The sequence below is a fragment of the Phytophthora sojae genome (assembly GCF_000149755.1).
Source record: "Phytophthora sojae unplaced genomic scaffold PHYSOscaffold_6, whole genome shotgun sequence".
In the NCBI taxonomy this organism is placed as follows: Eukaryota; Oomycota; class Peronosporomycetes; order Peronosporales; family Peronosporaceae; genus Phytophthora; species Phytophthora sojae.
Window position 1 is genome coordinate 2,707,379 of NW_009258120.1, and position 12,295 is coordinate 2,719,673.

The window sequence follows — 12,295 nt, forward strand, 5'->3', positions numbered from 1 at the left end:
ATTGATTTTGCTTACCGTTTTGTCCGTTTGTTTGTCTAGAGAATAAACTGCTGTGAGAATTTTCGGGTGACTCATTGCTTGCACACACAAACAATGTGAATGCATAAAGTACATGTGCAGCATGCGCGTGTATGAAGTATGGCATTCGCCTAGCGCGGAGTGGTTCCAACCAAAATAGTGAAACCCAACATTCAGGCGCTATGTTGCGTCGCCTTCATTTTCTGAACTATTTTCAGGGCGCATGTAATAGTTTACTTTCAAAATAGGAGTGAAAAATACTTTCAAAACAACAGGAACCACGGGTGAAACACAAACGAGACATCCAAAGTCGACAAACCAACAAAGGCAAGTGGCGAATCCGGAGTTTGCTTTTGATTAAAAGAATCCACGCTTAGCCTGAGAAACCGCCGACCGATTTCGATTCAACGCGCTTGAATGACTTGCAAAGCAGGCCGCCAACGAGATCGACGGCGTCTAACGCTGTGAAAGGCCGCGCTAACGGCCTTCAGCGGGTAGGGTGGACGTACGGCCATTGGGGAGACAAGCATGGTAAGTTACCATCCCCAGCCTCCGCCGCAACCCACACCGCCGCCCCAGCCCCAACCGCCTCCCCAGCCAGCGCCGCCACATCCCCACGGACGGCCCCAGCCACCTCCCCAGCCCCACGGACTTCCTCCCCAGCCCCACTCCTTCTTGTCCTTCGGCTCGCCTGCCGTCGGCTGCGCGTCCGTGGCCTCCGCCGGTCCGGTTGCGGAGGCGACGACAGTCCCGACCTTGGGAGCGTCAGCCAGAGCTCGAAGCGCGGGCGATTCGGCAGCAACGACGCCCGCGGTGGCGAGCACTGCTGCGACGGCAATGGTGGTGCACTTCATGTTGCTGCTTGGGTACTTGCTAGCTTGGTGTCGAGGAGGCAAGTTGCGGTATGGTGAATGACACCACGGGTGCGGCCGAACGTCGGTCCAAGGGGTCAGCACACGTTGGCTCCGCGCGGAGATTTCCGTCGAAATCGGCCCCTTTCCGCATCAATCAGGAGATTTTTCGTCTTGCAGGCGATTCAGAGGATCGCATGCTTCGATTAAAGTTAGTCGATGAGAGTGCTACGAATTCGAGGGAGTATTCGATCGGCTGGGCACTCTGTAGCGGTGTTTTTATTGATTTTGCTTACCGTTTTGTCCGTTTGTTTGTCTAGAGAATAAACTGCTGTGAGAATTTTCGGGTGACTCATTGCTTGCACACACAAACAATGTGAATGCATAAAGTACATGTGCAGCATGCGCGTGTATGAAGTATGGCATTCGCCTAGCGCGGAGTGGTTCCAACCAAAATAGTGAAACCCAACATTCAGGCGCTATGTTGCGTCGCCTTCATTTTCTGAACTATTTTCAGGGCGTATGTAATAGTTTACTTTCAAAATAGGAGTGAAAAATACTTTCAAAACAACAGGAAGCACGGGTGAAACACAAACGAGACATCCAAAGTCGACAAACCAACAAAGGCAAGTGGCGAATCCGGAGTTTGCTTTTGATTAAAAGAATCCACGCTTAGCCTGAGAAACCGCCGACCGATTTCGATTCAACGCGCTTGAATGACTTGCAAAGCAGGCCGCCAACGAGATCGACGGCGTCTAACGCTGTGAAAGGCCGCGCTAACGGCCTTCAGCGGGTACGGTGGACGTACGGCCATTGGGGAGACAAGCATGGTAAGTTACCATCCCCAGCCTCCGCCGCAACCCGCACCGCCGCCCCAGCCCCAACCGCCTCCCCAGCCAGCGCCGCCACATCCCCACGGACGGCCCCAGCCACCTCCCCAGCCCCACGGACTTCCTCCCCAGCCCCACTCCTTCTTGTCCTTCGGCTCGCCTGCCGTCGGCTGCGCGTCCGTGGCCTCCGCCGGTCCGGTTGCGGTGGCGACGACAGTCCCGACCTTGGGAGCGTCAGCCAGAGCTCGAAGCGCGGGCGATTCGGCAGCAACGACGCCCGCGGTGGCGAGCACTGCTGCGACGGCAATGGTGGTGCACTTCATGTTGCTGCTTGGGTACTTGCTAGCTTGGTGTCGAGGAGGCAAGTTGCGGTATGGTGAATGACACCACGGGTGCGGCCGAACGTCGGTCCAAGGGGTCAGCACACGTTGGCTCCGCGCGGAGATTTCCGTCGAAATCGGCCCCTTTCCGCATCCATCAGGAGATTTCTCGCCTTGCTGGTATTCGAGGGAGTATTCGATCGGTTGGGTAATACCCTGGACCCGTATTTTATTCATTTTGTTTACTGTTTTCTTAACAACAACAACAACCATATCTTGGTGATGGAATATCGAATACTCCTTCGAATTCGTAGCGACGAGCAGGGTGCAGCACGATCAAGCGCGATCCTCAGTATTTATCTGAGTTGCCGAGAAAATCCCTGGTTGGTGCGGAAAGGAGCCGATTCCGACGGAAATCTCCGCGGAGCCGGCGATACTTTACGGCGGTGATCCGACAATTGTCTGTGAAACTGGGGTGTCGAATATAATATAGTAACACAGACTGTGCTACGGTCGATCGCTTAAGAAGCGAAAAAAAAAGCGAAAACAAAAAAGCGATTCGCTTGTATTCTAGCTCTCTTTTTTTATTATCGGGACGTTCATGCCGTACATACCGTAGTGTACATCAAAGTCGAAAGACGCAGCGCAAAATATTGCGACGAAACTCGAGTCCGCACAGCTGAAAATGTGGTTAAGCAGAGAAAAATTTGTCGACGACGTGTACAAGCTGCTGAAGCTGGATTACCCCAATGTGCCATTTTACGAGAATCTGGCACTCAACACGTGGGTTGCGTACATGAATGCTTTCGTGAAGGAGAACCCCGACAAGATATCTACGATGCTGTCGACATTGGGGTCTCAACTTAACGAAAGAAAGCTGAATCAGGTCCTCTTAGTGGCACAAAAGTACCCCAGTATGAAAAGCGCCGCCACTAAAATCCAGACGGAGAAGATCCTGAGATATCTCGCGAGTAACCAATCCCCCAAGGAAATCTTCACGCTGCTAGGACTTGACCACGCTGGGGACACAATCCTCAGGAACCCCTTATTCAAGTCGTGGATGAATTACGTGAAGGACTTCAACAAGAAGAACCCAAAGCACCAAGAGTCCTGGGCAGAGCCACTTCGTACACACTATCAATGGTATGGCACCCAAAAATTGGTCGGGAGGGCGATGCAAAGCCCCAGCACCGTCAAAACTGCGAAGCTGGCGGAGAAAAAGTTGCTCAAGCTGGCACTAGACCAGGAAGAACCCCCCACAAACGTGTTCAAGTTCATGTACCTCGACGAAGCTGGTGGGCAGACTACGAGTTTAAGGAGTGGGTCAAGTACCTGAATGACTTCAACCGACGATATCCAGACCAAAACGTGTCGATAGTCGATGGACTGAGGAAGAGTTACAACGACAAGGCTCTCCTGAAGATGTTCAATGCGGCAAAGAAGAACCCCAGTACGGCGAAACTGGTGGACAACCTGCAAGGCGCGCTTATCAACAAGTGGTTAGCTCTAAAGAAGCAGCCAGAAGACCTGAAAGTGTTTCTTTCTAATGTGGCACTCGCCGATGCCATGATAGCGCGGTATACCAAGAAGTTCGATGCTACACATGCATCGTAACCTCACCTTGAACGGAGACTTTAGGCCAATATACAGCCAGAAAATTGTCGACCAAAATCTGGCATTTGCAGGGCGTGCTTGAACGATATGGTGTACGGATATATTGAGATACGTTTATCCAAATGATGTCCCTATTCTCCAGGTTTACTACACTGTCGCTGCCTCGGCAAGTCGAAGTTTGGTGATGGTCTCTTCATTGGAGTTCCAGTATTTGTTAAACTTCCTCCAACAGCGAAACAGTGGGTCGTCTGTCAGCTGCTCCATCGTGTATGTCGCTTCGTGGAGATCTCCAGACGCTCGTGCAGCATCACCGGGTCAATTTTCATATCGACTGCAATCTGCTCGAACAGCTTTTTCAGGTGGCCCTTTTGGGCGGCGTATAGATTTTCAAGAAACACGAGCTCGTCGATGGCGGAGAACGAGTTGCTCCTGGTCAGCTTGAGCGCTAAGTTCTTCGTGCGCGTCGGCAAAAGCGAAAGCACGTTCTCGATGGTACTGCCGAACTGCCGGCCTTCGTCTTCCGAGTCATCGCCAGTGACTTGCTCGGTGGCTCTTAAGAAACGATCGATGCTGTCAACTGCGCCTGAGGTCACCATCTTGGGTACATGAGGGTGGTTCGCTGTGGACATCGCATCGGGGCTTCGAAACAGCATCGCTGCAGCGATGAGCACACAAGCCAACGCATTGCGGCTAGATAGAAGACACTATGCGTTGTTGGCAGCTAATTGCGGAGTGGGAGGCTATATATTGAGTGAGTCTGCTCTCGTGGCTGTGGGACGTCGATGTGTCTTGCAGCTGCACCTCCTGTTAATTCACGGCCCGGCCGGTAACTTGCAAACCGAATACATTGGTCTGGTTTGTTGCTTCACAGGCGTACATGTACGCGGACGCTGAAACAGTCCTGTACCTGAATACAAGGTATTAATACCGTAATGCACGCTTGCATGATGTTTTACTCTAGCGCTAGACATTGACGTGACGCTCCTTTCAAGATCTTGAGATCGTGAAATTGTCATACAAGGTGATGTGATGCTACCCAGTATCATGGTAGGTAAATACTATACACATTGTGATGTACAGTGTATGCAATGCCACCAGGTTTTTCTTCCAAACGCATCCAATGGCCAATCATCAATGGCAGTTGCAGGATCGGCCTGCTCCTTGGCTAATTGGTCTCACTTGCACTTCGCTTTAATCGCCAAACGTGACCAAAACAACACAATTGAAGTAAACATGCGCTTCCAGTGCATTGTGCTGATAGCCCTCGCGTTCTTTTACGTTGGAATCGACACTGCGGACGCCCTGATCCGTGCTGAACAAGCTGTCCCCTCGAAGACCACCGGTCACAATTGTCTGTCCAGCTCAACAAACACGGGAAGGCTGCTACGTGCTGAAATTGGGGATGACGGTGGAGAAGAGAGATTGCCAAACAGCGAGTGGGTGTCCAGACTGGCGCAAGCGGACCGAAAAGTACCGAAGCTGCGGAAGCTTGACATGAAGCTGTCCCAGTGGTTATGGATCAGAGACGGCAAAACCCCGGAGGAATTGTTCTATACATTCAGCAATCTCTACAACACATGGGCGAAGATCGAGAGCAACAAGAAAACCGTCCAATGGTTCCGGTTTGTCGAGGCGTATCGAGCCAAGTGGGGAACAGGCCGTTTTGTCGATCAAGATATCTACCGCTTGCTCTCTACAAAAGTGCGGGAGGACAAGTTGGCGATCGTGTTTGAGACTGACGCAAATCCCGGACGTGAAAACTCCGAGACGATGCAGAACTCCCAGTTTAGGCTGTGGATCTCCCGAAAAGAAACCCCGACCAGTGTTGCGGCCATACTCCACATGCCGGACATCACTCCTTTGACAGCCGAGCGCGGTCCCAAAGATGCGATTCTGAGCGCTTTTACGACTATGCTGAAAAAGCTGGAAGGACGCTGAACGAGGAACGAGCAAGTTGGCTAGAAGGGCTTATGCATGCGATAATGAACCTTTTTCAGAAACGAATGCTAGTAGCAACCAGGGATAACCAGTTCATCAGTATCAACCCCTTCCTTTATCAGGAACGAAACACGAGCGACGGTTCACTCGAACGACTTTATAGAAGTGCTTTCCTGAGTTTTTTTTAGTTAATTTACTGCTTTCCATTTCTCATAGTGCATGAGCAAGGTTTCGAATAGAGTAGCGCACTAGATCCAAATACACGTTGAGGAATGGGCTACGAGTCCATATTAAGTATATGAAGTTCCTGGTCAGCTTCCGTGCTAAGTTCTTAGTACGCATTGAGAAAAGCGTAAAACGTTCTCAATGAAGCTGCCAAACTGTCGTTTTTCTTTCGTCTGGTTCATCACCACCTTGGTTCATGTGAGCCAGATCCTGCTGTCGACCGACTTACACCGTCTGCGATCGCCATCTTTGGGAACAGTTTTGTTTGTTTTTGAATTGAGGGATCAGCTAACAACTAAATCTTTGGAAACAGTGGAGTTCCCCTTGTCGATACAGCGTCGGAGGTTGGGAACAGCATTGCCGCAGCAATGGCTGCGCGTATTAGATCAATTGGGTGCTACTTAATTGTGAGACTCACAATTTGTGAGTACCCAAGTACTTCTACATCCGGCATGGTCACCTTGGACGAGACCGGAGGAAGGCACAATATGAATGTATCTGGGGGAGCAACGCATCGAACCTCTTATGCCGACGTGAGCAAGCCAATAGATCATTCAAGCGTCATCTAGCAGAAAACAAAAGAAAAGTTGTCCTAAAGGGGGTTTGTAGCACGTTATTTGCGTTCGTGAATGCCATCCCAACAAACAACATCTTTAGAGTAGAGACAGTAGTTGCAAGTTGACGCTAGCGCACGAGTTCAAATGAAGTCTATGCACTCGAAAGTCGGCGCAATGTACTCGAAAGTAAGGACGACCCAGATCAATTATGGTTCAGAACAGAACAGTCTTATTGGTCTATTCCACCATAAAATGACTATCTGATCCACCGCTGTGCTGGGAGCAAGTTCTACACATTAGATGCAAGATCGGCTTCTAGCCTCCTAGCATCGAGGGAAGTTGGTCTACAGCGACGGCTTTTCACCGGATCACATCGTCGGCCTAGATTCTCGTCCAGTACACTCCCACCGAGTCAAGCTCCTTGCCACTGGTTCCGAAGAAGCCGCCCAACTGGAAGCCCGCGGGTGCGCTTTCGATCCCGATCTTAGTCGCGCGAGTGCCTCCAGAGATGGTGTGGTTCGCGTTGGTGGTGAACCGGATGAATCGGACGCGCGTGTGGCTGTGGCACTCGCCCCAGTGAGCTTCGATCCCCGTGACGTTCTCGCCCTCGCCCATCGTGAGCGTGTTCGAGTCGCCGCCACCGCCGCCGTGGTACAAGGGCTCCTGTCCCTCAATTTCGATACCAACGCCGTTCACGCGCTCGCCGGTGCGGATCGTGATGGCCTTGACCACTTGTCCCGGGGACACCAACGCTTTGTCGTCGTACTTCTTGCCATGTGGGCCGCCGAAGGTCGTGCTCAGTCGAATGCCGTCTTCGACGGCGGTAACGCTGGTCGCGATGAGAGCCGCCGCCACGGAGCTGGGAGATGAACTTCATGCTTGTCGAGGATTATTGTTGGAAGGACTCAAAATTGGAAATGAACTGAAGCTTTTCGCGCTTATCAGTAGAATCTGCCCCCTGAAGCTCTCGGAAACACAGGCGGAGCTCTAGGTTGGGATACAAGATAGGATATGTTGATTGGTGAGCTGCGATTAAAACAGAGAAAAACGCGGACCATTGGAAACGATATCGATGACTGGATTACCAGCCTGAGCAGCTCCTTGTGCCGACTTAAGGATTATGGGTTTTAGTGTTCGCCTTGTTTAATTCGAACTATTGTAGCCTGAAATCGTATCTCGCGCATGGTTTGTTCTTTCATGCCTGTGCAGTACTTACAAACAAACGTTGCAACAGTGTACAGTTCCGGTAGATAACTGAATACAATGCCCCGTAATGCATGTTGGCGTGATCCCTTACCAGTACAGTTCGTGTACTTTAGTACCAAACGTTGACGTGATGCTTCTTTCAAAATCTTGAGATGGTGAATTGGTCATACAAGGTGATGTGATGCTAGGTAAAACACAAGGTATACGTTGCTGTATGTAGCGGATCCAGAACCAAGTGTTGTGCCGTCGCAACAGTATAAGAGGAAGGTAGCATAGTGTTCATTACAATCTAGCAGCAGCTCATGCGGTCAATCATTTCGTGGTTGCTGCCTGTGTCACCGACAACCGCAATACAGTGCAGCTCTACCGAATGCGTACCCCGGATATCGATCTATCGATCTCGGGTATTATTTATACAGATCATACCGCGTGGTACTGAATATCCTGTTTCCCGTGCTCGATCTCGGTGTGTTATGCTGGCTTCTATGCAATATACGTCACCATGATGCTTGCATGGTGGAAAACAGGAGATATATATAATAACCTGCTGTACAGTAATATGCACAGCATTCAATCTCTTCCGAAAGTTACCCTGTTGTATTGCCTCACAAATCACAAGAACTCTAAACAGTTGATCATGTGGAAGGATGCAGTTTTTTTTTTCACGCTGAGGCAGCTAAACGGTTCTCAATGTGTCCGCACTTTTCGTTCTCCTTCCACAAACAACAGTACCCCAAGGCATCATGCAGACTTGGATGGAGTTCGCGACACTTGCCACCCTAACTCTGGCAGCAGAAGCAGCATTCCAAGGCAGTTCCCAGGATCTATCGTCGCTGTCAACACCCGGCGTACTTCCCCTCCCTGAAACTCCAAGTCGCTCTCAAGCACAAGACCACGAAGATCCACGGGGCATTCGAGTTCGACATGTACGCCAAACCATCGTGTCGGACGATGGCAGCAGCTTACGCTACGACGGCTACCCCACTTTTCCCGAAGACAGCACGCAATTCACCTATTCACTCGTGGGACTACAGAAGACGAACGCACTGGCATTGAAGCCGTCCAGTGTCTTCCACCGGGGACGCTGTCGTTCGATGATATCTTACCTGCGCTAAACGACGCGGAGCCGGTCTCCAGAGCCTCAGTAGGCGGCGAAGGTGTCGAGTGTCGGAGTGGGAATTTGTTCAGAACTTCCTTTGGCGACGCTGCCTTCGCTGTTTGCGCGTCGGGTGCATCTGGTTTCACTGTCACTGGCGTCGATTTCACCATGAAGGCCGAGTATCTGGATGGACCTGTAAGGATTACGGCACCCAAGCCCACCGATGGGTCCTCGTCGTGTGATGTCGTAGAGGAGCCTATGGAAGTGACGCCAATAGCACTTGCGGTACTCACCGGTAGCGCTGTTCCTTCTGCTTCTCCAAGGAAGCTGAAGGCATCTGCCCCGCTCGTATAGTGCGACATGGTAGTACAAGTAGACTGTAGGGCTACACACCCTCCCATGAACAACTTCGTCGACATAGGGAACCCATTATGAAATTTCGACATCGTCTCCGCGCGCCTAGAACAGTAGCTAACCCATCGCACCACAGCTCAGCACTCGAGCTTGACACTTCAACATGAGACGGCCCCCATCGCGTAATGTAAGTCACGAAAAGGTATTTCTCACGAATATGCGGCACCGCGCGTTGTTATCCATTCCAGGCTCGGTACCCGGTAGGCCTCCTCGGCGGAAACGTCTCCAGCTGCCGAGTGCGCCTCAACTGCGTCAGGCCGCCGACATTGTGGGGTCAGAGAAGAGCAAAGACTTATGAGAGCAGCCTACCATCGCCACTGATGACCCTGAATCCTGCTCTAGTGCTAGAGGCCAGGGGCGGCCTCGACCCAGTATTGTTCGGGGACAGCTACCTTGACCGATTCTACGCGGCCAAGCTGAACCATGCAGATACCGCGTTCCTGACTCGGGACGGATTCTTCAAAGACCCCCAGAAGCCTTTCAAGTGGTTCGAGTGTTTGCTGTAGGGGACCGTAAAAGCCTAGACACTCCAACCAGTCGAAAACACAAAAACACGTTTGATCCACGCCGATCTTGACACCAACATCAAACTGCTGTAGTCCTGTCGAAGCCGCACCACATCCAGCAACAATGGCAACATAACTCAAAAAGTAAAACCCGCGAATCGTTTCACAAGAACTCAACTAAATGCTGCAGCTCGACTGTCTCTGCGTCCATCCTGGCTCCTAAATGGTCTTGATCTGCGCCATCGGCGCCTTGTATCCGGCGCCCATGGCCGTGTACACGGCCCCGCTCGAGCCCCCTCCGTAGACGTTCTCCGCCGGGGGCGGGTTCCTCATGAGCTCCGCCCTGTACGCGTGCGAGCGCTGGATGGCCACGTACGTGACGAAGAGCTGCACGCCGAAGGACAGCGTGCCGAAGATGACGACGCCCCAGGCCCAGGCGTCGAAGTCCTTCCACTCGCTCACGAGGATGAAGAGCACGACGGCCGAAATGGCCTGCAGCAGCAGCATGAAGCAGTTGCCGAAGTAGTACTGGACAGCAACAGACAGCAGAGAGAAGAGAAGGCGTTAGGCAACGTCCAGGTAAAGAAGGCATGGCTAAGGGGATAGCTAGCTGCAGCACGTACGAACTGGATGAAGCTGACTTTGCTCTGGATGACGGGCTGCACGGAGCCATAGTAGCCCATGGCGGCCACGATGACGCCGAAGAGGCCCGACCACCACACGGTGTACGTGAAGAAGAAGGACACGAGCGTCACACCCAGCTGCAGCAGCGCGATGGCGTTGCACGGGTCGCGGTTCTCGTACAGGAAGCCGAACTGGTCGTTGCGCTCGAGGTCCGCCATCTGTGCTGCGTCTTGGGGCCGGGCTGTAACTAGCGAGGGAGCTGACACTGAGCTTTTTAGCTGCTGGAGGTGCTGGGGGGGGGAGCGCTGGTGCTGGTCCTCTCGTAGAAGGCCGAATGAGTGATTCGCTTTCCAGCGACTGGATCGCGTCGTTTCACAAGAAGATACGTACTTCCAGGAAGCCATAAAATATGGTTAATTTGTGGTCCACACCGTAACAGAGCTCTTCGGTTTGGCTTCCCGGTAGATACTGGACGACTATTGTGACGTCTTGACCAGGACGACTATGAACCAAGATGACTTCCGGCAGATGCTCGCGAGCCGCGAGGCGGAGGGCGAACAGCGCGGCTACGGGGGCAAGCGCAATCTGACAGACGCGGACCTTGCGGAGGCGAGGAAGCTGTCCGCGAAGAAAGCCAAGAAGAAGGGCAAGAAGCCGAAGAGTGCAACGCCCGCGGACGCCGGCGACGCCGAGCATGAGAAGCCTAAGAGTTCGTACCGAGACCGCGCGGCCGAGCGACGCAGAGGAGGGACAGGAGACATGATCGACGCCGACGAGTACAAACATTTGAACACAGAGCAGAGCAAGTTCCTGGGCGGAGACATGGAGCACACCCACCTTGTCAAGGGGCTGGACTACACGCTGCTGGCTCAGCTGAAGAGGGAAAAGGAGAAGCTCCTGGCGGAGAAGGAGAAGCAGGCTCAAGTACAAGCCGGAGATAATGATAGTACTGGACAGGTAGTGACGACACGGCCACGAGATGGCAAGCTCACGTTCAAGTCGAGGATGGGGAGGCTCGTGTACTTCCACGCGTGTCAGAGCACGCCAGAGGCCACGACGTCAGTGAAGTCGGAGCTGTTCCTGCCCGGCAGGATGTACTACACGTTTAACCTGTCGACTGCAGAGATCGAGAGCGTCCCTGTGAGTGTGCAGAGGAGTAAAGATGACTGCCCGGAACCTGATGAGGTGGTGAGCGGCATTGTGGACGAGGCGCTTGTGGACAGAGTCAAGGAGTTGATGACCAGCAAGAAGAGCGGGAAGAAGATGCGTAAGAAGAAAAAGGAGAACCATCACCACCATGCAGATAAAGGTCAGAACGATGGAGAAGAGGACGAGAACGCAGCGGACGCAGACGTGCCGATGGAGGAGGTCGCAGTTGAAGCTCCTGCTGACGACGAGGACGAAGATATCTTCTCTGACGTGGGCGAGTACGTCCCGATCGATCAGCGCACGGATGAGTCGTCTGCCGATGCTAGGAAGAAGGAGGAGATCAAGAAGGCGGGATACTTCTCGAACCTCAGTGCCTCCATCACTGAGAAAGAGGAGGAGGCTCGAAGAAAGGAAAAGGACGCCGAGCGTGCTTGGAAGGAGACGCTGCAGAAGGCTGTTGACGCGCAGAAGCGGATCGAGCGCGAGAAGGAGCGGAAGGCAAAGGAGGCCAAGATGACCGGCCAGACGGACGACTATGCCGAGTACCAGGCCATTGGCGCCCTGCCAGATAGCGACGACGAGGACGACGAGGAGACAGCTCGGCGCCGCAAGGCCGCAGGACTCACGGACCGCAAGGGCGACGTTGACCCGGAGGAGAAGGCTCGACGGAAGCAGCAGAAGCAGAGCAGCAAGCTCGCGAACGATCTCGAGAAGATCAACAAGGTAAGGGCTGGTGTCATGGTGAAGTGGACATCTGACTCACTATTAATAACGCGTACCGTACCCTGTGTGGTTAACAGATCATGGAGGAAAAGTCTAAAAACTAATAGAAATCAGTTCTGGCAGAATCTTCTCACCCTTACTATTGGCTTAAATCAATATCCAATTTCCTCCAATGACACCGCTGTATTCTATCCATTGGTTGAGAGCGCCGCCTGCGAGCG

At 52.6% G+C, this 12,295-nt stretch overlaps 7 protein-coding genes across 7 annotated transcripts; 3 read left to right on the top strand and 4 right to left on the bottom strand.

Moving 5' to 3' along the window:
- Positions 1-554: 554 nt before the first annotated feature.
- Positions 555-872, bottom strand: PHYSODRAFT_335433 (hypothetical protein; the record flags this gene model as incomplete). Its single annotated transcript, XM_009532821.1, has 1 exon — positions 555-872. One exon carries the CDS (start codon positions 870-872, stop codon positions 555-557), a length of 318 nt encoding a protein of 105 aa, XP_009531116.1.
- An 832-nt stretch (positions 873-1,704) lies between these two features.
- PHYSODRAFT_249476 (hypothetical protein) lies at positions 1,705-2,022 on the bottom strand (the record flags this gene model as incomplete). The annotated part of the gene is made up of 1 exon (XM_009532822.1): positions 1,705-2,022. One exon carries the CDS (start codon positions 2,020-2,022, stop codon positions 1,705-1,707), a length of 318 nt encoding a protein of 105 aa, XP_009531117.1.
- Positions 2,023-2,704: 682 nt separating this feature from the next.
- PHYSODRAFT_335435 (hypothetical protein) lies at positions 2,705-3,633 on the top strand (the record flags this gene model as incomplete). The annotated part of the gene is made up of 2 exons (XM_009532823.1): positions 2,705-3,314; positions 3,398-3,633. 2 exons carry the CDS (start codon positions 2,705-2,707, stop codon positions 3,631-3,633), a joined length of 846 nt encoding a protein of 281 aa, XP_009531118.1.
- Positions 3,634-4,866: 1,233 nt separating this feature from the next.
- PHYSODRAFT_286668 (hypothetical protein) lies at positions 4,867-5,571 on the top strand (the record flags this gene model as incomplete). The annotated part of the gene is made up of 1 exon (XM_009532824.1): positions 4,867-5,571. The coding sequence occupies one exon, from the start codon at positions 4,867-4,869 to the stop codon at positions 5,569-5,571; it is 705 nt and encodes a 234-aa protein (XP_009531119.1).
- Positions 5,572-6,734: 1,163 nt separating this feature from the next.
- On the bottom strand, positions 6,735-7,632 carry PHYSODRAFT_249387 (hypothetical protein; the record flags this gene model as incomplete). Its single annotated transcript, XM_009532825.1, has 2 exons — positions 6,735-7,224; positions 7,616-7,632. 2 exons carry the CDS (start codon positions 7,630-7,632, stop codon positions 6,735-6,737), a joined length of 507 nt encoding a protein of 168 aa, XP_009531120.1.
- Positions 7,633-9,797: 2,165 nt separating this feature from the next.
- PHYSODRAFT_335439 (hypothetical protein) lies at positions 9,798-10,420 on the bottom strand (the record flags this gene model as incomplete). The annotated part of the gene is made up of 2 exons (XM_009532826.1): positions 9,798-10,106; positions 10,202-10,420. The coding sequence occupies 2 exons, from the start codon at positions 10,418-10,420 to the stop codon at positions 9,798-9,800; spliced, it is 528 nt and encodes a 175-aa protein (XP_009531121.1).
- A 286-nt stretch (positions 10,421-10,706) lies between these two features.
- PHYSODRAFT_451272 (hypothetical protein) lies at positions 10,707-12,080 on the top strand (the record flags this gene model as incomplete). Its single annotated transcript, XM_009532827.1, has 2 exons — positions 10,707-11,126; positions 11,190-12,080. Coding segments are annotated over 2 exons (1,311 nt in total), but the record flags the coding sequence as incomplete, so codon positions are not given.
- Between the last annotated feature and the right edge of the window lie 215 nt (positions 12,081-12,295).